We start from the raw sequence: 25,327 nt of genomic DNA, 5'->3' as shown, positions 1-25,327 counted from the left end.
ACTGAGGGACACTTGCACGCAGGATCTGCAGCTGCAGCAGCTGGTGATCACTTCTCAATGCAGCAATTCACCTCCTATCCTACTGCAGCGGAGAATCTCTATATGAAAAGGGGTCTGTGCAATGGCTGGCAATTGGACTATACAACACGGATGTCAACGAGGCATGTGTATCTGCACTTAAATGCAGGAAATAGGGGGCCCCCACTATGATTTCTGCTTCCGGTCCCATCTTCTATAAACCTAGGGAAAACGTTGAGATACAAGGGGTGCGGAAGTGTAATTAAGCAAACCAACCCTATTTTTTTTAAACATAAAATAATTTGCCTTTCATAGGTATGCTTGACAGAAGATACACAAAACAATTCCTTTAAATGAATAATACATGTCCTACAGTATTTAAATAATAATTCTCCATATACTTTGCCATACCTCCCAATAGCACCATTTCTGTCAGCACAGTCTCAATTTTCAGACCCCCAAAATTTAAGAGGCCCAATAGGATTCATCAAGTGGAGGCGTGGTTGGGGGGCGTGGTTGGGAAAGGCTTGAACATTTCAGTGACAAGTTATTTAAATTTTGTCCCAATTTTATTTTTTTTCTACATGCAATATACATTAAGCATTTGTCCCTCTTTCTCTGACAGACTTACAGGTATCAGAGATTAAAAAACGCTGTTACAGGTCGTCCGTATGCTGTTACGTACGAACAGCCAGATGGACCTCACAATAAGAGGCTATACTAAGCAAGCATTTATATACCTATTGTATAATTACACAACCTGACAACAACAACAATATTGCACATAACAGGTTATAAAAGTTCATCAAAAACTATATAACACTAATATATATATATACATACATATACACACACACACACACACACACACACACACACACACACATATATATATACATACATACATACAAATAACCAAATACAAGTAAAAACAAACAAAAAAAAACACATTGTACACAGCCAATTTCCACCCAAAAAGAAAGTTAGACTCTCCTCTGCATCCCCCCCTGCAAATGAAACAAATTATGAAATTAAGACAAATCTTATAAAATATTTGTACTCCTGCTTTTTAGCCCCCTAAAAACCCCATTGTACACAATCCATTGCCAAGATAGCTTTTACAATACAATACTTACACTATGACAATAGGCACTTGTTAGATTACAATGCAATAGGCACGCTCTGATTACAAAAGCAAACGGCAATAAAACCACACAACGAAAATCAACCAGTCCTGCTACAATAAAACACAATTACAAAAAAATAAATAAAAAAAAATAAATATATAGCAAACACCAACATTGCAAGATTTAAGACCAAGAGAGAACTTTCCCATTAAAAGAACATTTTCCTCATCATAGAACCCAACCCAACCTCTCCTCCCGTGCGATATAGCCCGAGGGACCGATAGGATGAGCTCACCTCTGTAACAAACTGTCAGCCACATAAGTTCCAGCAGCTGGCCACCAAATTCACAGACGTCGAAGCCCAGCATGTCTGACTTGCTCCCAAACATAGTCCAATTGCACACAAAAATCCCAAAAAAATAAATAAAATAAAAAAAAATAAAAAAATCTATTACACACACACAAAACCCAACTGCTAAATGAATGTTAAGATCTTCCCCTGAAGGTGAATGTGAGAGGTTTAATATTCTGTTCCTCAAACAGCCATCAGAAGAAGATAAAGTGCAAAGATTCCCTTCACAAATCTTCCTTCTGAAGAGGAATACCTGAGCAGAGAAGGAGAAGACGTAATGGGAAAAAATTGGATTCTTGGCTGTAGACGGTATTGATTTGCTGGTTGCGATTCTCCCCCCTCCCTCCTCATACACACACACACACATATATACACCCCTCTCCCCTCCCTTCTGCATGCACCGAACAGCTCTACCAAGCTCTTTCAATCCCTGCAACTGCAATGATCTCATCCTTGTCTTTGCAGAGGAGAGCGCGCACACACCAGAATACAAACGCCGGGGTGCCTGCTGCAGAGGGAGCCTGGGGAAGAGTCACTTCTGGGTACCGGAGGGAACTAGTCTCCTGTCTGTCTGCTCTGTACCAGCTGTGATGTCAGAGCGCTCTGCTAATTGACAACTACCAGCTTTAATTAAAAATCTACTGCAAGACAAAAGAAAAAACAAAATAAGTATAAAATAATACAGAGCATCTGTTATTATTTACAGCATGTGAAAATACCCCAACAGATAACCAGGCAGCCAAGACAAAGGGCACACACATGGCAAATTGGAGCCTTTTGTTATAAAGATATGGGGCGGAGAATTACTTAGGGCTGTAATCATTCTTTATATTTTTTTTTGTCAAAAGTCTAATTGACCATCTAATTGGCTGGTTAGACAGTTTGATTAAAGGTCTTGTGTTTTTCCGCACCCGTTCCATTTCCACACGTCTGACTTGCGATTTCCTCCTCAATACGGGTGATATAGAACAGGAAAGGGCTATTATTAAAAAAAAGGCGGCAACTACAGTGAAGTAATCTATTAATCAATTAACCAGCCAAGCCTTAAAATGAAACGTATACCCAAGGTTACCACTGCGTAAGGTGTAGAGACTTGGCAACTGCTCGACAGACAATCCCTTGCATAGTACAATTGCAGGCAAGCGATTGTCTTAAAATCTCTCACGGATTCTTTTGCTCCCGTCGCCTCCAGGCTATGTCAGGTCCTGCTGGGCCAGTAGGTTTAATGGGAGAAGATTAGTGTTAGACTTAAGCTGGGTACACACTACACGGTTTTCGTCCAATAATCGGCTCAATCAGCCGACATACGGCCGCTCGTTCAAAAGACGGGTCAGTGTGTGCAGTGACACGATGGTCGAAAGTCTTCCCAAATGGACGATTATCGCCTCATTTGGTTGGTCGTACCATTTAATGTTTTCGTTCCAATTTCATTTCCGTTGTGTAGTGTGTATAAACCTCCCACCGATCCACAACAGTGAGTACGAAATTACAGTCATTGCTCACGACAACATGGCTGTAAAAAGTCGCTAAAGGTATGTCCGCTCTTCCCTTTATCATCCTAACAAAGGATGCAGTCCATGGACCGAGCGATCGGAACATCGATCGCATGTAAAATCGCTCTGCATAAAAAATTGGTGGAAAATTCTGTAGTGTGTATCTAGCTTAAGTCTTCTGAAGGCAACTACTGGAGGTGAGGGTAGATTGTGGAGCCAACAAGAGAGGTAAATGTGGGGTCACAAGGGCATATTAATATCTCAGGTTTCTGCACTCCCTGTTCTGTGCCGTGGCCATGTTGGGAGGTTGTAGATTTATGGCTGGAGAAGTGCACTGTAAGCTCAATTTAGCTTTTGTGTCCGTGACTCAGTCCTGTCCTGTCCAGGCATCACCCCCCTCCCCCCCCCCCAATTACTTCATATCCTGCCCCCAAAGAGGTCACACAATTCTTTCCTCTCTGGGCTAATCCCATAAGATCCTGCATTGTGGTGAAATGATCATAAATCAATAAAATTGACAAATGACTTCTGTAAGGAAATAAAGTGATGATGGGGAAGAGATGTGAAACAATGGCAACTGTACTGAATAGAGAATTCAGCAAACAGGCTCCCTAGCACCATCTTAGGAACTAGATAAATTATTATAACAAGTATGGCTGTATACACTCCTCATGGACAAACAGAAATAAAGTTTTAAACATTTTTAGCAAGAACATTTAAAAATAAATAAATAAAATCGTAACATATAAATCAAGAATCTTTTACAGCAGAATTAGGCGACGGCTGTTTAGAATTTCAGCTTCACAGACAACAGAAGCTGGGCACCCACCAAAAATTCCCAGCACCATATAACAGTGGTACTCTCAGGGGTCCGTGTAAAATGTTGCCTTCAAAGAAGTTACCTTGCAGCAAAATTTCGACTGGGTAAATTTATCAATGTACATGTTAAGAGAACACTACTCAAGTGTTATTCAAATCAATGTTTTACCATTTGGGGGAGGGGGGTGCACAGAGACCTCTCTCTCCTAATATAGTCTCAATAAGGATTGTAAATAGAGATTGCCCAAAATACTGCCATCTGTTGGAAATACAGTACTTTATGAAGCTCATTGATACATCCACTTGTCCCCAGCAAGTTTAGTTGACCCATAGATTTCACTGCCATTCAATAACTAGAACAGGCTTGTCGGTACCTAGCAAACTGTCCAACTACACATTACTTTGCTGAAACAAAGCTGATATATTCGCGGATGAAAGGTTAACCTCTGCTGCTCCAGGTAAAATACCTCTGTAGTTTTTGCAGTCACGAGGCAACAGAAACATTATATAAAAATAATGTGTAATCAGCGCAATATCTACTAGGGAATATGGATCTTCTTAACACAAAGTTTTAGGAGAAATCCTCTAAGGCAACATATTTTATTAGACGGCAACAGCCACAAAGCATTATTGGAAATTCCCTCAGCAATATTTTTACTACCTAGAAGATCAGCGCACATTTCTTAGGGTAAAAGCAGGTTTACAAGGTCACTGAATGATATAAAAATAAAAAGCTATGTATTTGCAGTGGTAAACACAATATTGTATTATTTGGCCAGGTTGTGTATATATTTAAATGCTATTGATCATAATAAAAGCAAAAAATAATGGAGACTGGCAGCCCGTCCTTTATGCAGCCTCAGGCGAGGTGCTCACCTTGCCTTACCAGAGGAACGCCCCATGCATGTGGCTTCTGGTGGCCAAATTCTAGCTGGACTCATGGGTGTGACAGGATCTTAAGCCCTGGGAGAAAATGGAACACTGGAGAATTACTTGTACCATCTTGGAAGCATATCAGGGGCACACAAAACTTTGGGAACCACTGACTTAGGGAGTAAAAACATGAGAGGGGAGGTCTCCTATCCGTTTGGCCCCAAAAATGATGATAAATACATTTAAGGTTGGCTGTAAATTTAGTATACATTTTTGTCAGAGAAGGGAAGTGGATCACAGAGAGGAAGAGAAACAATGAAGCAAAGCAGAAGGCTTCCTGGGGGTAAATGTATCAAGCTGAGAGTTTTTCGGCGGATTTGAAAAAAAAAACCAATCAATCATTTATTTAGTACATTCTACAAAATGACAGCTAGAATCTGATTGGTTGCTATAAGCAACATCTCCACTTTTCAAACCCGCCGGGAAAACTCTCAGCTTGATACATTTACTTGGACTTAAACTAGAATCTACGTAGAAAAACAGCCAATTATAAAAAGAATAATCAGATTTTAGCAGCCTTCGATTATAAATCGATCATTTAACACCAGATTGGTTCTTGTCATTATAAAATACCAGAGGGTAAATTTACTCTACCTTCTAATAATGAAAAGTGGAGTTGTCCAATAGCAACCAATCAGATTCCAGTTATCATTTTCTAGAATGTACTAGATAGAGGATAGCTAGAATCTGATTGGTTGCTATGGGAAAATATTCTGCAACAGGGACCGCCCATCGAAGCAAAATCTTGTTTGTAGTAACCCCCCAGACGCCACCATTTTGGCCCATAGCTCTTTATGCTTGCACTTCAAACAGATGCGTTCATTTCAATAGCAGAAGCGCCAACCCACATCTTACATTCTTGTTTGTAGATAATGTGCATATAAAGTGAAAGTGATTTGCTGCTGTGCAGATCAGCTCATCTCCCCATCCAGCAAGCTGGCAGTCAATAATTAGATCATATTTTACTTTCAGTTGTTGTACGAAAGTAAGAAATTGGTTTGGCACGAAGTCTATATACGGCAGGAGAAATGTTCTAGGTCAATAATATTCCAGAGTGTCTCTCTCTCTCTAGCCTCGTACACCTGGAAGCATTGATAAAGATCTTTGGCCTGGAGAAAAAATCACTCCATCCTTAAAGAGAGGCTTGTATCTGGAAACATGTCAAATATTGCAAAACGTGTTTCTGTAGGAATTCTCCTGCTGAGTAAATACAAAGAGTGGGAGAAAAAGAAGAAGAGATTGACGAGTGTAGCAGTTTTAGAAGCCTGAGGGAGGCGCCGTTATACCTGTAGACTTTATTCTGCAAGCATCCTTGGAGTGCCGTTGGCGGATGTATGGAGCCTATACGCAGGGATGTGTGATCTCACTCCATCCAGAATTCTGGCTTCCACACTAGTGTTATTTAATCATGGTCGTTATCACACTACCCACATTCTCAACTAAACAGCACCAGGGGCAAACACAGGATTTGTAGAGGGGGGTTTGCATGGGGGCGTGGATATAATGTTAGACAGTACTTGGCTGCTCTCCAACTCTTCCTATCCCTATAATACACATGGGCAATGCTGCGTGCACTACTGTTAGGTGCACACAGCTCTCCCTTTTCAAGTAGAGCTGTGTGAAGCGGGGGCAGGGTCCAGCCACCTCAATTATACAGTGCTTCAGGCTTGGAGGGGGTTTCCAGGTACTAGGGAACCCCTCTCGGTTTGCCTATGAGCACCCCTAATTAAAATCGTCCGCACTCGTTATTTGGCCTCATTAATCGCACTACTTTCCACAGCGCAGAGTTTCCAACATCTGAATATATCTTCCTGCAGCGACTGCATCAATGCATAGAATATCAATATCATATCACGGTAATGGAATCTCATCAGGATGTAGGGTTTTGCATTTTAACTACTGTTTAATGAATATTAATCGACAAAGACAAGGGAATAAGAACGAATGGTAAACAATGCATATAATATGCAGAAAAACAGCTACATTTTACTAGGCAATAAGAAAAAACAGGAATAGTAACAGGGACAAACCAGGGTAAGTTAGAAGTGGTCACAATGCATTGTGCACTTTACCAGAGCCTGACCTGTACACTGACGGAACAGCTACAGAAACGCCCAATGAAAATCTTTTGCTTTGCTTATGATAACTTATTTCCAGAATGCTTTCAGACTTGCTCACTGGGATGACCTTTGCTCAATGATCCCTACCACCACCAACTTGTTTTACTGGCTGTAAATGCACATGTAAAGAAAATATTATACAAGTTAAGACAACGGGGAAAAACTGTAGACTTCCCTACACCACTACCACCTACATGTTACTAACCCCCTGTCCTTCACTAGCCGGAGCCCTGGATGCTTGCTCCATGCAGCTTGTTGGCTCGGGGCTCCTCAACTCGATTCCATTCACCACTTTAAAAATGGCTTGTGGTGTGAGAGAGCGGAGGACCAATCAGAAGCCACAAAAACCTGACTGCAACCTCTGATTGGTCCTCTCTTACCACGCGCAGTTTTACGTCTAGGGCTCTGGGGAAAAACAGCAGAGCCATAGGTGGGGCTCCCGGCTAAGGAAGGGGGGATGTTAAAATGTAGATGGCTATGCAGACTCCGTTTCATAATCTTTTTACATAAAAGGTAAAAGAAAAATCAACGTGTATGCAAATTCCCACCTCTCTGCCAAGCTCTCCGCAGACAAACCTCGTCTGGGCGATGCAAATAAACTGACCAACCACTGCAGAGTGTCTGGCTCCATTCAAAGTGAAGACAACGTCAGCCACATGCACCAAGAGGCAGGTCAGAGAGCAGCGCAGTGTGGTGACCGGCACAGCCATGGGGGATCCTGGCGGATCCGGTGAACGACACCTGCACGGAGTGTATACTTTTGCATTCTTTTAATCTCATTTCTCCCGCTTACCTTTAAGGTTTTAAAACCACCACATCTGCTTTTACATAGGTCCACTTTAAAAACAGAAATAAAAAGTGAATTACAATAAAAAGGAATCATTAAAACTTTAAAAAACAAACTACTAAACTTATGCTGCAGTGAAAGACAGACACTTTAATGACCTAAATACAAACATCATGACGGCAATGCCATCTCCAGTAGCCGCGATTACACAATTCAATGGAGCCTACCGTTAAACGTAAAACTGGCTCCTAGATTGCGCAAAATACCTAACCAAACAAATACACCGGAATCAGTAAATATTGTCATAATTCTATAACATAATAAAAAATTATTATTAATATATTATTACTAGACACAACACAATACACAAATACACGAGATAAAACGCATTGGATCACTAACAGCGAAATGGGGCTTGTGCGCATCAGCACATTGCAGAGTTTCTCAAAGCTTCCTCTAGCCAAAAATGTAATACTTCTGGTTGTGCGGTAAATCTAGTCCCACAACTCTCTCAGGGAGTGGATCAAAGTAGACTTCAGATTACGGCCAGATTTGTGGAAAGGACAAGAGGACGCTTCTTCTAACTTTGCAACTTTTTGAACAACTCTGCACAATTCTATGCGTAGGTCAGGGTGCAACTGAAAACGTTTATTCAATTTTACTTTCATTTAGGCTTCTGTGCGGTGTAGCAACTTTATTGTCGTACTACGGAGATTTACACATGGGCCCTGGGAGAAAAAGTAGTTTCTATAGATTCTATTGGCAATAGTTTGCAAGAAAACCTGAAACTCTAGCTGACTCGCTAACCATTTCCAGTCTCATTACAAACTATAATAAATGTTTCGATTGAAGCCTAACAGCAGCTTCCTTGGAATGGAGCGAGTGCATTATTCCTTTGTTACCTAACACACTTGAAGGACAAATAGAACTTAAATCAGAATTTCAAAAAGTACGTCTAATAGACCCTTTCCCTCAATTCATTCTCCGACTGATTCAGACTATACTCCGCACAGTGCTAAAACTGCGGAACAGAGACTTTATCCCAACTTGATATCCAGGAGGGTTATGGGAATTATGGGTGTTCTATATGAAAGGTATAGCTGTCTATTACAGCCAGAATTGGCAGATTACTTATCAGCATGGTTTCAGGATAGAGAAGATTTTGGCGGGTCAAGTATTGAAGATTCCGAGGAACCTTCAAGGATTTTTCTACGGTGCAATTTAATAATTAATTAGTAACGGTGCAAAGTAATTTCAAGTTACACCAACCTTCTTATTTTAAACACTGCACCTAGCAACGGAAAACTTTCCACCCAGCAAATGAATCCTTCGTTCACTCTGTGTGATGGCAGGAGATGTAATAAAACATCGGCTTTCATACTAGGATTTACAAAATTTATACATTTTAGTCATCTGTGAGCACAATGAGATTAAGAAAGAAAACATTTAGAGATTTCTAAACACAGGGATCAGATATTTAAGAGAAATATTCTTCCTACTTTAAGAAATAAAGCCCCCATTGGATATGAATATACACCTTTTATCCAGAATGTTTGATTTCTGGAAAAGGGATTTTCCATAATTTGGTGCACCATGCCATAAATCTACTAACACACATGTGCAATTTACTCAGTCTTTCACCCAAACTTCCCTTTGGGCTCACTTCCTCCTTTTTAGGACCTCTTCTGGGATTTGGAGTGTCTCTATCTTGAGTCACAAAGGGCTGATACACAAAGGCAGACTCTGAATGATTACTTTGCATATCAGAGAGTACCAAAAGTGATTTCGCAATGGTCATTTCCGGAAGAGTGAGGTGGAAACAAGTATAACTGACATGACATGATCTCTCGTTTCAAATTTTTGCTCTATATCAAAACTACTTTTAAACGCTGCCATACAGCTGTAGGATGTGTTTGTGATAGAGGCCGGAAGGAATTATTCAACAACGGCAAAAGAAAAATCAAGAGACGGCAGGACCGTGTAATTTACTTTCAAACCTGTTTTTACATACCAACATCCCCAATTTCAAATTTTCAGGCCTCTAAATTGTAAACCCCTTCCCTGTATAGTCTTGGGGACTATTGGCAGGTTTCATATATCCCTTTGTACACATCAGACATCGAGAGGACAGTGTTTTATTAAATGGATCATACAGTTATGAGATGTCAACGGTTTGTTAAAACAGTATTAACACCTTTCTAAAAATTCTATACATACAATGTTAGGAGACAACAACTGGCTAGGTGTATTGCTGTGGCAGTTGTAGGGGAGTACACCGATCATCAATTTATATAGCGCCACTAATTCTGCAGCGCTGTACAGAGAACTCACTCACATCAGTCCCTGCCCCATTGGAGCTTACAGTCTAAATCCCCTAACATACACACACACAGACACACACAGACAGAGAGACCAGGGTCAATTTAATAGCAGCCAATTAACCTAATAGTATGTATTTGGAGTGTGGGAGGAAACTGGAGCACGCGGAGGAAACCCATGCAAACACAGGGAGAACATACAAACTCCGCACAGATAAGGAGCTGATCGGAAATCGAACAGCTGGCCCCAGTGCTGTGAGGCAGAAGTGCTAACCACTGAGCCACCGTGCCGTCCCAAAACAATTATACAGTACATCGCTTAGCTGCAATCACTGGAATGTAATGAAGTCACATCGGAAGTCATTTTTCTTTCATGCAAAAGTCAACAGAAGTAATTGCCTAATTCTTGGATAAACAAAGTAATGTTTCCTTGTTTCTTTGTCTCTTTTTAACGCTGCTGCAATAAATTGCCATGATCCACGATGGCTCCACTCTATACGATTTATTTTCTTAAAACATGAATCTCTCCGGTGTCCGGACTCCTCTACAGTGCCAAGGAGCAGATGCTGCTGTGATCTGCCAACAGAGCGCATTAGTACCGAGCAGGGCAGCAGCTGCCCCGGGGTACGATGGGGGATCCAACGTCTGATACTATCCCCCTTTGTAAACATTTCTACACAGGACGTCGCTCTATCTTGCTGGCGTCCTCCTGTGCTTTCAGCAGCGTATTTGTATCATAAGGCACAGGTTTATAGGATTTTATAAGTCCCTGATGAATAGCAGAAAAGGACATGAAACAAAGATAAAAGTATTTAGCAAAAGTAGCCGGAGGGTATATACAAGTTACAGTAATCTGAAGGTGGACTCCCTGCTGATCCTTATAGAACTTGCTCTGGCAGTCTTCAATTTATATATTCAAAAATAAAATAAAAATAATAATATATTTTTTTTTTATTTAACACGGCTTCATATTAATATGTGTATGCCCGTTACATAGTGATCATTCCCAAAGCACAATAAGTGTGAAAAGTTACAATAGGTCCCGTTATAGATAATACAGAATGTCCCTCTTAGGATGTATCTAACAATTCCACGGACAACACGACTCACAAAGGGCTGTCATTGTTTGGTTTGGATTTTTTTTTTTTTGGGGGGGGGGGAGAAGGGGGATTAGCTGGACAGTCACCTGATTTTGGACTATTATTACAGTCTATGACAGTGCCAGAGATAACAAGGCATACAATTAGCAGAGTACTAGCTGGCTTATGTGAAGGACGGCTACTTGACAGTGCGCCAAAAATTATAGTGTACGGCCGGACAGGGAGCAACAACAATAAGCAGTCATCACGGGAGCGTTGTGGTGTCCCCTTCAGTTTACAGAGGGGGATACAGAGAGTTGCAGATGTTTCCATGTATAATTCAATTATATTATGACTATATAAGATAAGCTAAGGAAGGGGGTCGGGTAGCAGTTAAAAAGTTCCACCTCAAGAACATTATGTTCTGTTCCGGAATCTAATACATTAGGAAGATACGACATGTTGATCTCATCGGGGAAGAATCCAATAGAAAAAAACAAAAAAACCCAACAACAAACAAAAACAAAACAAAGCAAAAAAAAACACATACAACAGGATGCATTAGATATTTATACTCCCAAGTATAAACTCCAGCTATAAACTCCACACGTTCAGCAGCACCCTCATTAAATTAGAGAATGAATATATATATATATATATATATATATATATATATATATATATATATATATATATATATATATATATATATATATATATACATACATATAATAAAATATAACTGTTCGGTTGACTTCGCTTCTCATGTTTTACGCTGGTCGTAGACTTTGTTTCTCTCTCTTTATTTGTGTTATGTGTATTCACTATGACAATCGTTCTCTGTTTGTTATCATGACTTTGCAAAAATTAAACTTTAAAAAAAAAAATATATATATTATATATTACACATATACACACACACACACACACACACACACACACACACACAATCTTTAGCAGTATAGAACTGTGCTCATAACATTTTGCACCAATTGCTTTGATTTTTTGTTGCATTAAACATAGAGAGCCGGCAGGTCAGTGCTTCCACGCTACAGACTTCACATATGTACAGCATATATAAAATACACAAACTCCCACACAAATAGCTATCATGCAATGAGTAGAGATAGCCTACAAGCCAAAGACCAACCCAAGTCTATAACTTCTTTGAGAAACAACATCGCCATAATATGGGCAGAGAATGCAGCCTATCAGGTCGCTAGGATTACACCATGTGCCTAAGTGAGGTCACCGACTTCTAGTGAACAGCTTGGGTGCAATCTCAAAATGGCTGCCTCCACTGTGCACACACACTACTTTAAGAACATAGAGGGCTCTGCTAGGGAGAGATCAGTTACTTATCTTCTTGCCCTCCAAAATGTCAACACGCAGAGGAAATTAGGGTATAGGTCTACATATTAAAGGGAATATACAATTAGTATTAAAACAGTATAACCTACAATAAATAGCACATACCGTACAACTGAAATGAAAAGCAAAATATACACAGTCATCTAGACTTTAGTCTGGAATTTATTTTTACATAAACAAAGGTGAAGATAAAATAAAAAAAAATGTATATACATACAATTTACGGTATATTTGCAAAAAAGCTCAGTCTAACTAACTTTTTTTTTTTAATAAAAATTTTGACAACTAGGAGCAGTGCTCTAACTGATAATATTTCCACAGGCAACGAATCTAAATGCATGCACACTCAATATACATTAATATGCAAGGGTGGTGTCTGTCACATGCTTAAGCTCCAACATGATCAGATGTTTAAAAATCAGACCCTTTATTTTAGGTCTTACAAAAGAACGTTATAAAAGAAGTGTGTATGTATGTGATATATATATATATATATATATATATATATATATATATATATATATATATATATATATATATATATATATATATATATATATATATCCATCCCTCTCTCCAGTTTCACTCGTACCTGTTCCAACATGAGTGTGAGAAGAGACATTCTTTACATAACCAAAAAAGGTCAATTGACAAGAGAGAGAGGGGGGGGGGGGGGTCACTTTAAACAACAAAACTCGTGTAACAATGTAAATCTCATAACCACATTACTTTTGATGACACTGTGATTTAACAAATAATAAAAACATATAATGGTATTATTGGTGGGAATTTATCCTATACGTTATGGGTGGAGATTGTAAATCACGGTTGCTGAACAGAGGAATGAATACCAGCTCTCCTCATGGCTTTAAGGAAGTTATTAATCTAGTTCCCCCTTTTAAATAGATATTTTATAAAAAGTTTTATTATTTATAGCAGAATAAATGCTTTCCATATATTATTAAACTGTCCTTGATAAAGTTTGTTATAACTGTACTGGCAAACATGGGTTGCAGAGATACTACAATATTTGTGTGCAACACGGCCCAAGTTGCAAATATATTTTGATTTTTTTCTTCTATTATTTTTAGAATGGATTTATTTTGTATAAGGTTTCTTTTTTATACTTGTGATAGCATCTCCAGGTCTACCAGTGATTTACAGCAGCAAGCCCACATTGTTTTTCTTCTTCTTTAAGTAGTAAGTTAAGTGCCTGTTAAGCATGAGAGCAATTCTCCTGCAAATCATCTCTCCTTTCAAAATCTCTCTGGAGGGAAAACAGCTACACACAGCTCTCAGCATGTCATGTGATGGCAAATAGGGGAGGCGGTGGATGTCAAAGTGCAAATAGAGCTCAGAGAGGCATTCCAAAGCCCCTCTGCTCACTACTGTAACTGACGCTGCCTAAACAAGTATACAATCTAAGAGGCGTGGGGTACACTTTATACACAAAAATGTGTGAATAATTATACTTTTATAACATACTGAACCAGATATGTAACACACTTGAGAAAATATTAACTCAGAGCAGTGTCAAACAAGGCCAAGTAAAGTTTACAGTAGGAGTGCCATTCTAGGGGAATACAAAAAAAATATTTTCAGAGAGGATTAAAGGCAGTTCAAGAATAAATAAAGAATGAATTGAAAAACTTTTCTATAAACATATTTGGAATGCTCGGACACAGGCTTTTGTTTAGTGCCTGGGGTAGGGTCAGGGTTGGGGCTAGTTTAGCATTTCCAAACCTTAGAAGAAAACGTTAAACTCCTGTAACAATTTGGTAAATACACTCTCTAGTACGGTGCATATTATCTCCTGCCATCTTCGGTGGGCCAGCTGTACGGCTTAAAGTATCTATGGCCAACTTAAGCTGGGTACACACTACAGAAATTTCGACCAACTTTTTATGCCGAGCAATTTTACATGCGATCGATGGTCCGATCGCTCGGTCCATGGACTGCATACACACCAGCCTTGTTTAGGACGATAAAGGGAAGAGCGGACCTCCCGTTAGCGACTTTTTACAGCCATGCTGTCGTGAGCAATGACTAATTTCATACTCACTGTTGTGGATTGGTCGGCAGTTTATACACACTACACAGCGGAAACGAGATTGGAACGAAAATATTAAACGGTACGACCAACCAAATGAGGCGACAATCGTCCATTTGGGCAGACTTTCGACCATCGTGTCACTGCACACACTGACCCGACTTTTGAACGAGCGGTCGTATGTCGGCTGATTATTGGTTGAAAACTGTGTAGTGTGTACCCAGCTTAACTCTCCCGAGTCACAAATGCAACGTCATCTGATCTGAACGGAGTGGTGCGATTTTGCATTTGAGCACTGTTTATTTTGCTGCACAGAACACCCGATGCCCAGACACATGAGCCGACAGAGCGTAGCTGCAGAACTCGGACGTGCGCAGTCAGCTTAAAAAGGTGCGGATACGTGTTCCAGCCAATCAGACTGTTGTTGAAATATATGACAAAAAAATAAAAAAAATAAATCAGGATTAGGCTGTTCGAAACGTAAGTTGAGCGGAGGTCTTCCACCTTAAGTTACTGTTGTATTAAGACCACCTTGGGCCCTGTCTTATAACCACATACCACCACAGCCTAGTACAAACACTTTTTGCTGTTCCATCTGTCTCGCAACCCACTGCCTGGATCACAGCCACCCTGCTCTGACATATTGACGATTTTCTCTGCAAGCCCACAAAAAAAATTAGGTAAGCATTGCGACTTTTGCAATCAGTTTGTCATTTTTCTAGGATGTCGCCCTATAAATCAGTCTCTCAGCATAAACACAGTATCATTTCAGCGCTTGTTCATAAGGAGAGGGTCACTGTATCTGAGTCAGAGCCCTCCCTCCCTCTAAGAACGAGCATGTTGATGTTCAAAACCCCTCTGCTTCCTACATCATGTCATGCGACTGTGGTTGCCATGGTAGTCACATAACACATAGCAAACTATAAATCATTCATAGCAGGAGAATAGTTAAGGAAAATAGAGTAACTAAGTATCTTCTTACAGTAAACATGGGCTTGCAGCTTTAAATGCTATTTCCAGGAACCCATGGTAGCTTTTGGCACTTAATACTGCGATTTGTTATCCCCAAATGGCATACACATATGTATAAATACACATGTTTTTTGCCCAGACAGTAATAGAACATTAAGCAGTGTCATGTTTTTTTTGATAACCGTTTCAAGATTATTAATTTTTTTATTGTGTATACATTGAGAAATGTAAGATATCACGTGCAAGACAGAATGGCCACAAAGGAGTAGGCTAAATGAGGATAACATGACCTAATCCAAACAGAATGGAACAGATTATTTAGAAAATAAATAAAAGTACAACACACACATAATGAAAAGGTCGAGGGAGACTGGAAAACTATACTATAAAACAATGGTTAGAATCTGAGTGGTTGCTATGGACAACACAATCGTTTCAGCATATTTACCTGTAGAACGAGCTTCAAAGCTGTCCTCTCGCTTCATCTGAATATGAGACCAGGAGTATCAGACATTACTGGTTATACAGCTCTCCAAACAGTCATAACACATCCATGGTACAAACCAGATCACATCACAAAAAAATAGGGTGCGAGGACAGACAAAAAAAAAAGTATGTATAGTGAGCTATATGATCCAGTCACACAGCTATGTTGGCCCAAGAGTTGTTGTCTTGTGTGAACTGTATAAAGGGTGTTAATAGGGTCAATGAGGAATATTATAAGCTTGTCTGAAGAGGTGGGTTTTCAGAGAACGCTTGAAGGTTTGAAGACTAGAGGAAAGTCTTACTGTGCGAGGGAGGGAATTCCACAAAGTGGGTGCAACCCGAAAAAAGTCCTGTACCTGAGAATAGGAGCATGTGTGGATGAGGTGTCTAGTTGGGCGATATTTTGAGACAAGTGAGGAGATGTATGTTGGTGCAATTTTGCTGCTAGTCTTGTAGGTTAGTAGAAGTATTTTATATTGGATTTGGTAAAAAAACATGTAACTAATCTGGAGACAGAGTAACTCAGCAGAGGAAGAACGATTTGCAAGTAAAATAAATCTAGTGTTCTCCCCAGTTCTCTGCCAGCCAGGTGAGAGCAGTTATAATACTTTGCAATAATATTGTAAAATTTTGAAGGCTATTGCCCACATCTGCCAAGACTGGTGATCAGTGGTCTAACACACACTGCTGGCTGTAGTGCTCACATAGTGCCTGTTCTAATAGGAGAAAGAATGGTTTATTCTATTATAATAGGACTCTGTTGGGATCCAAGAACCGGGTGGCAAGCACCGGAGTAATAGGTGCGGGGGAGAACACTGAATTTAGGCTCTGCGTGGAAAATATACTGTAGAAGTGAGAGTCTGATTGGGGGAAGACCAGCAAGGATAATATTGCAATAGTCAATGTGGGAGATGATGAGTGCATGGATTATACTTTTTGCAGTGTCTTGTGCAAGATATGTGCATATTCTGTAAATGTTTTTTAGATGTATATAACATGATTTAGATATAGAGCCGATGTGGGGGAAAAAAAAAAAAAAGAATAGTTCTGAGTCAACCATCACATCTAGGCAGAGAACTTGCAGGGTGGGATTTATGGTCATGTTTTCAACAGAAATAGAAATGCCAGGTAGAAAGCTTCTGTTGGTGGGTGGGAATATTATTAACTCTGTTTTTGGACGTTTGAGTTGGCGAGAGGACATCCAAGATGAAATGAAAGAAGGATGGTCAGTCACGCGGGATAGCACAGATTGTGAGAGATCCTGGTATACGTTTGTTATCTAGGCCTCTTACGTTAACACAAATCACGGTCCACTGCTTGAAGATGAGGGGTTTACTAATATCCTGCTCCTTTTCCGTGGTATAATCAGGAAGGGGGGGGGGGGGCTGCTTCCTCCCCCTAACCCCAGCATGGTCTCGATTAAGTAGATTAGGAGCTGTGGACTATACACCTTGCGCTTGTGTAGAGTCATACACGGTTTGGTTGCAAGCTCAACTACGGACATTTCTACATGGATCTATAGGGTTAATGGCAACTTATTCACGCACCAATGCTGCGAGACAGACATTAACGTGTACAGTAGATATTTCTCTTCTTTGTAATACAAAGCTAACGGGGAGTGTCTTGTTGTTTAATTTCTTTGCACGAGTTACTTCCTTATAACTAAAAGTGGACCTGTCGCTATGAACTATGGCATAGTTACCTCGGAATAGTTAGTTACCTCTTAAATGTAATATAACTTTTACCAAAGTCATTGGAAGGGACAAGACGGATCATGCAGGCATTCAAGCAGTTTAAAGAAAAGGTAAAAACTCTACCCAAATGCATCCGAAAAATGAGCTTATCCCTATATAAGCTCTTAAGCACGCTAACTGTTGTGGAACTGACAGAGGCTGGGACTTATAGTTCCACGACAGCCAGAGAGTGGCTATCACTGCAAGAGACCCTATGGAGGATCTCGGACTGCAATAGACATTTCCCTCCTGCCTGCGTCTGCTCCCTGAGGTTACAGGGTAGTGATTTGCTCATATATTATCCTCTGACTTTTATCATTTGTTTGATGCTGAAATGCATTTCCCAGTCTTAACCTGCCTATAATTGTGGCAACATATCTTATCCGGCTTGTTAAACACACCTGAGAGAATGGGCCACAGTGAAGTATGCCAGTCGGCTAGCTGTACGATATAGCAGAACACCAGCATTGTACAGCAACGGGTCTCTAGAAACTGGAAAAACGGGTTTCTGAGAAAGTCAACGTTTACAGACTTGAAAAGAATGAAACGTCTGAAATTCTACTTCGGACCGTCACCTTAGGAACTTTACCCTACTGCATTACCTCCTGCTTTTACTACCCCGCTGGCACCATGCCCACCCTCCCAGCTGGCACCATGCCGTCACTTGGTTTGTTGGGTTACTAGCCTGTGTGGAAAATAAAATTGGTCCAAATTAATTACCTACAGACTGATCTGTGTAAGAGGTGAGATACTGGATATGACAGAGAAGAGGCTGTGCTGTGCCTCTAATGCCAATCAGTAAAGAGTTGGTCAATGACACAGGTACACACACCATGTGTGAGTCTGTGTGTTCACACACACACACTTCGTCCAATACTAATCACACTCTCTTACTATGAAAACACTGAACAAGAGGGATGTGTGGACTGTTTCATATCATCATCACCAGCTATTTATATAGCGCCACTAATTCCGCAGCGCTGTACAGAGAACTCACTCACATCAGTCCCTGCCCCATTGGGGCTTACAGTCTAAATTCCCTAACACACACACACACACACAGACTAGGGTCAATTTGATAGCAGCCAATTAACCTACTAGTATGTTTTTATGGAGTGTGGGAGGAAACCGGAGCACCCGGAGAAAACCCACACAAACACCGGGAGAACATACAAAACCCACACAGATAAGGCCATGTTCGGGAATCCAACTCATGACCCCAGTGCTGTGAAGCAGAAGTGCTAACCACTAAGCACTTTATATGAACACGGTGTTCATATAAAGTGCATCGGACACCACAAAATTCCAGCAGCAGCGTGACCGGAGTCTAACATAACTACTGTGCACTATTGTCAACGGATTGGCGTCCCACCGCAAACCGCCTAACACAAGGACACATGGGAGGAGTTAGGTGAGCTAGAACACTTCTTGCTGCGGTAATGCTATGATTGGCTACAGGTTGTTCTAACCCCGCCCACAGAATCTCTCTCTATCCATGTTTAACCAGTTTTGAAAGTTAACTACAATAGGTGCTCTGACCCAAGCCAAATTCACCTGCAAACCTAAGTGCCCCGGTGTTCTGAAATGACCGCTTGGCACATTCCTAGCTATGTATATTCCGACCCCTGCCAAGTTGAGCTCCAGAGGGCAATCTCCAAATTCCATACAACATTAACAATAAAGTCAACAGAAAACACACTTGGGTATATTTACTAAACTGCGGGCTTGAAAAAGTGGAGATGTTGCCTATAGCAACCAATCAGATTCTAGTTGTCATTCTGTAGAATGCACTAAATAAATGACAGCTAGAATCTGATTGGTTGCTATAGGCAACATCTCCACTTTTTCAAACACACAGTTTAGTAAATCTAGCCCACTATGCTCTTGGACAGTATCGTGGGGAGAAGAGACAAACTCTGCTGTGACTGGTAAGTGAAAGGACCACACACAGCCATAGTGTACACTAACGGAGCCGGCCAGCGTCAGGCTCTTCATTATCGCAGCGCATGGTCACATTATGCACACAGAGATTTTTAATCCCAAACTAACATAAAACAATTCAGAGCTATTTTCCATATTAAACAGAAGCTGAGGTTACTCCAGGTCAGGCCGTTTCCAACAAAAGAACAGCCTGGATAAAGGTAGGGAAAAGCCTGGCGCAACCTATTATAATACACGTTTTAAGAATAAACAGAGACTAGACGCAGCGGAGGTCGCCATACTCTTGGCAGAATCAATAGTCATGCAGTAAAGTCACTTACATCGTTGAGGCACGAGGCCAAAAAGTGAGGTTATTGCATCATAACGAATGGAAATTTGGGCAGCACAGTGGCTCAGTGGTTAGCACTTCTGCCTTACAGCACTGGGGTCATGAGTTCAATTCCCGACCATGGCCTTATTTGTGAGGAGTTTGTGGGTTTCCCCCCACACTCCAAAAAACATACTGGTAGGTTAATTGACTGCTATCAAAATTGCCCCTAGTGTGTGTGTGTGTGTGTGTGTGTTAAGGAATTTAGACTGTAAGCTCCAATGGGGGCAGGTAATGAGGTGAGTGATTTCTCTGTACAGCGCTGCGGAATTAGTGGCGCTATATAAATACATGGTGATGATAAATGGATAAACTGCGTTCTCATGAAACATTACATCGCCCCACTAGGCTGTGCATCTGGCTGGGTAGCAGATCGGTGGTCTAACCTGGGACCCTCCACATTGTCTTCGGAAATTACAGACACCAAAGGTTTATTATTCTCCGTAAAAAGTGCTCATTGAAACATTGCAATTTGCTAAAAATACAAGTGGCTAAATAATATGTAATAGCAGCAGTGACAAGTTATCCTTTAACTGTATTTTGTCATGGTCAGCAATCAACAGACAAGCATACACATGGTTAATAGACAAATTTGTTTAATTTTGCTTCCTGATTATCATAGTTCCCGTTAACACTTTATTTTTTATACACTGTTCCTGTGAAGTAGTTCTATGAATAGAGGTACAGAGAGTGTAGATCTACAGATAGAAACGTATAAACGAGTCACCACATTTTCATAGCGAAGATTTTTTGGCTGTGCCAAGTAAATGGCAGACCATTGAGTGAATTCATGACCAATCAGAGACCGACGCAGACCAGTTCCAAGGCCTGATCCCACCATGTGGCAAGTCTGTCTCTATAACACGTCACATGCTAAGCGGGAATCTCCATCCCACACCGCTGAGCTTCAATAAGATCACACAAATGGCTTAACCCAATGTTCGTGCTCCAAAAATGACCTTATTACCTATCCGTCCCCAGGGAGTTGCTCTGAACCTCTTACCAACATTTTTTTTTTTTTTTTCAGACACCGGATAGGAATTTAAAATGCATAAATCACATTTTAAATGTGTTCAATAACATGTAGAAACACAGTATATATAGGCATATCAGTGGAAACGTATAAATTAATCTGGGATTTGTGGTACAAGCAACATCAATTTAGGGATCATCAAACTGTGCACCCATTGTCAAACAGTACAGGGGGTTATGTCCTATTCAGGCAGGGTAGAGATCCTGAAATTCTATCATTCTGGACCTAGTGCAGTGTTGGCCAACATGTGACACTCCAGATGTTTGTGAAACTACAAGTCCCAGCATGCTTTGCCAATATATAGCAGCTAATTGCTGGAAGGGTATGCTGGGACTTGTAGTTTCACAACACCTGGCATGTCACAGGTTAGCCAACACTGACCTAGTGCAATGTGCTACTGTAAGTGTGTAGTGACCATTGTCTCCCCCATCCTGTTACCCATCGCTCCAGAGGCAATGCTGCCATTGTTTACTTATCCAGATGTCTAGTCTATGCAATAATATTAATCTGACAAGTATATAAAAAAAGGGGTTACATTTGTGGGGGGTTTTAGCAAGCGAATCTGTCTAAACATTCAAAATAACCAAAAAAGTATATACCAGCTCCCTCCCCAAATACACACTGCTGGCGACAGCTTACTTGAAACAAGATAACTTTGTTTTGCAAACTTTTCCCACCACTAAAGTAGACATTTCCAGTATCCTACAGAACGATGCAGATGACTTGCAACATTAATCCAACCTTTATAGTTACCAGATTCCCCTGCAAGGCAGCTTGCACAATTTTAAATATGAATTATAAGCCATTATATAGGGCTAGCCAGAAACCTTAAAAAAAAGGGGGCTTCTGACCCAAAGTGAAACATTTCCTTGTTTAAACCAACTTTAGTTAAGCAATAATGACAATAAAAACACATTGTTGATTATTTTGCTATAAACATGAGATTTCCCCTAGGTTGTTGCTAAATATATTAACTCTTCACAGGCATCTGTCAATCATACATTATATTCCAGCCATGTTTGCTTGTACATTTCAGTCTATAGGGGGGGGGGGGTGTAGATTTTAATTTATACTATACAGACTTCATCATCAACAGAGGTAACAACAACCCCACAATGGTCAGTCAGCACTTAAATGATCTATTTAACAGTTAATTCCAGGAAGTCAGCACTGCAGGGGGGGAAGTAGGTCACAATTTCCATGAACAAAAAAAAACCCCAAAACCATATTAAGTACCTTGTTAAGCAGTTTACTTGTTACAATAAATCCCTCTAGTCACTAATTCAAGATCTTTAATGCTAAAAGCCCCCCTTATGTAACTCATAGGGAGAGAGCTACACTCACCCAGCAAATATTTGACTGACATGTAACAACGTGCAGAGCTGCAGCTCTCCCCCCAACCACACCTTGCACCCCTGGCTGCACACACAGACAGATCTATCCGGGGCAATGCTCAGCCAGCACTATGGGGGTGGGGAGAGGGGGGTAAACAGGGGCAGTTGTGTCTGCTTCTTACCTCTATTAGTTCTCTGCGTCTAGTCCCGGACTGTGCTCCGACTGCAGCTGCACAAAGTGGAAGTATTGAAGTTTTAGGCGCAAGTCTGAGTCTGACACAGTGTAGCCAATCAGCGCCGCAGCCCTGGGTGTGGGCTGCTAGTGTTACAACCAGGAACTTGGGTGACAGGAAGTGAGTGTGAGCCTGTAACAAAACTTGCATTCACCCAGCCATTAATTGGGGGTTTTGTGTTTTTTTTTTGCTACCTCATCACTGAGCATGCCCTGTATGACACATGCTGGTTACTTTATTTTTCCCTTGCTGCTAACAGAGTGCTAGCTGCATGCCTGGTGTTATGTCAATATTAGGGAAAACTAAAGGATTATTTATTTATTTATTTTAAAAAGTAGCATATTAAACAGTTCTAACAATAATGATTAGCTCTTCTACTCATCTGTGCGACAGGGTGTCTGCATAAAACATGGTGCTAATATCACAAAGGTGCTGTAACCCAGAGTAACCATTCACATATTTATTTATTTATTTTTATTATTCTGGTGGCTGAGCCCAGCTAATAATTGATGGTTGCTACTGGTTACAGCACCTTTGTTCAAATTGCACCATGTTGTTGCCACAAGAGCCCGCGGGCGCTCGCCATGATTTCTGTACAATGTAATAATCTAACATAACAACATTTTCTCACTGTAATTGCAGCTTAACCGTCGTTTCTGAAGTTTTCAATAGCTGAAATTGTCCCTCATAATATTCCTGTTTAGTGGCAGTAACCAGTCACATTGTACTATTTTCCTTTGGTATTTTCACACAATTGGAGATACTCCGGAATTCTACCCCTAAATGTATCAGAGACACTTTACAGTAATAGGGACATTATTACCTATGCGGATAATAATGTTTATGTGTGTGGTGTGTTTGTGTCTCCCCCCACACACTTTTATATATTATATTCTCCACCTAATGGGAGCTACAATATTTTTATTTATTTTAGTGATAAAAGTGTTCACATACAAATATATAAGCTAACGTTGGAGATAACCAGGGTAATCTGTTGGGGGCCACTAAGGTCGCCGAGTGGAAATTTAGGCCGCGGTGCAGGAAAGTTAGGCCGTTGTGGCAAGATCGGTGGTGTTGTTGCTGTACAATATGGTGATTTTTGTTCTTAATTGTTACAGGAGTGTTCTTTAGATACCGATAAGTTCTCTAACATATCCCCATAAGAGAGCTAATCTATCCTGGGGTTATCAGGGCACCAGGTCACCCGGAGACACCATGTAAAGTTAGGAGATCCATGGTTTAAGACTTTGTGGGTCTTACCCCTGGAAGAACCAGTGAGCTGTAGGACCACTCTTGGCTAAAATGACACTCATGGGTTAACAGAGGGCTGGAGCAGAGGCTTAACTAAGTTATCCTTTATTACCTAACAAATGGGTGTCCTTTGTTCTCCGTCAAATTCAACAACACTTCCTGGAGACACACACAGCGTGGTGCTTGCTAAAACCAGAGGATGTGGGAGAGGCTCAATGGCTTCCCTCCTGGATGAAAGTACCCATACTCGCGGGGAAGTGTTATTTGAAGCCAGCCCCACTGTGGGAACCAGACCAGGTTTAAAAGTGGAAGTGCAGCCATCCACTGGGTGTTTTGTTTTGCGACAGTTCCAACTATGGATTACTTTCAAGTCTCCGTGAACTTTGCTACTCTGTGTGCCTGTGAAAAGCAGGAGGATATTGGGCTTAGTCCCTGCCACACTGGCAGAGGACTGAGCGGTGTACCTCGGCGACCGGGACAACGCTCCAAGGGAAAAGGTGATTAGAGCCACTTTTAGGATAGGTTTAAGTAGTAGGCTCCTGTGTGGTGAACTCCCTGACTTTTGTTATCTGTTCATTGTATATTGTGTGATTTGTAAATGTATAGTTTTTTTTTTTATATATAAACAGCATACGGTAATCTGTGTGGAGTTTGTATGTTCTCCCTGTGTTTGCGTGGGTTTCCTCTGTGTTCTCCGGTTTCCTCCCACACTCCAAAAACATACTAGTAATTTAATTGACTGCTAACAAATTGACCCTAGTCTGTGTGTCTGTCTGTGTGTGTTAAGGAATTTAGACTGTAAGCCCCAATGGTCCAGGGACTGATGTGAGTGAGTTCTCTGTACAGCGCTGCGGAATCAGTGGTGCTATATAAATAAATGGTGATGATGATGACGATTTATGGATTGCTTTGGAAATAAAGGTGGACAGGAGTTATGGAGGAACTTATAGACAAGGCTCAGCATTTTCAATTTTATCCAAAATTTTATGGCGAAGGTGAGGAAGAACGGAAAGTGTAAATGAGCCTTGGAGCAGCATTTATGGTTGTTTGCAGCGCGTGTTGTTAAAATGAGGTAAAGGAGGGCAGAGAGGGCACTTTATAGGGGTGTTCCTTGCTGCGTGAAAGTGCAGACAGCAATTTAGCTCCACTAAAGCACTTTTTACTACAGCACAAAGTAGGCTGAGATGGGGCTTTCATCCGTTACTTCTAATAGACTACATAGATAAGTTTAATTTATTTTATTGTAAGAGGTTTCATTTATTATAAGAGGTGGTTCTGAAGTGTTGGAGCTTGGATTTTGATGGGACGTATATACTTTTTGCACAAGGCCAATCTTGTCTGCCCACAAACCCAGGACTCCTAATCTTTGGAGCAGGCGATGCTAATCACTATCCACCGTTTAGAAGTGGCAATTTAAAGCCAGTGACAAATTTCGTTGCAAATTTTGTCCAAATTATTGCAAATCGGCACAAATAAAAAGTCTATGGTTTCATATATCTCTAATGATTGT

General features: G+C 40.7%; 1 protein-coding gene across 2 annotated transcripts in view; it reads right to left on the bottom strand.

Annotated features, from left to right (window-relative positions):
• ARHGDIG (Rho GDP dissociation inhibitor gamma) overlaps positions 1–22,686 on the bottom strand; it is a 45,875-nt gene extending 23,189 nt beyond the window's left edge. Inside the window, exon 1 of one of the 2 annotated variants that reach the window (XM_075179177.1) lies at positions 22,516–22,686. Coding sequence is in view for 1 of the 2 variants with exons in the window: in XM_075179176.1 (XP_075035277.1) it covers positions 1,441–1,534 (94 nt within the window). In the remaining variant the exon portion in view is untranslated. Of the gene's footprint in view, positions 1–1,440; positions 1,745–22,515 lie in introns of those variants that run through there. The other variant, XM_075179176.1, reaches the window with a different exon arrangement.
• Between the last annotated feature and the right edge of the window lie 2,641 nt (positions 22,687–25,327).

The sequence above is a fragment of the Mixophyes fleayi genome, chromosome 7, assembly GCF_038048845.1.
Source record: "Mixophyes fleayi isolate aMixFle1 chromosome 7, aMixFle1.hap1, whole genome shotgun sequence".
NCBI lineage: Eukaryota > Metazoa > Chordata > Amphibia > Anura > Limnodynastidae > Mixophyes > Mixophyes fleayi.
This window is presented reverse-complemented; position numbering and strand designations above follow the sequence as displayed.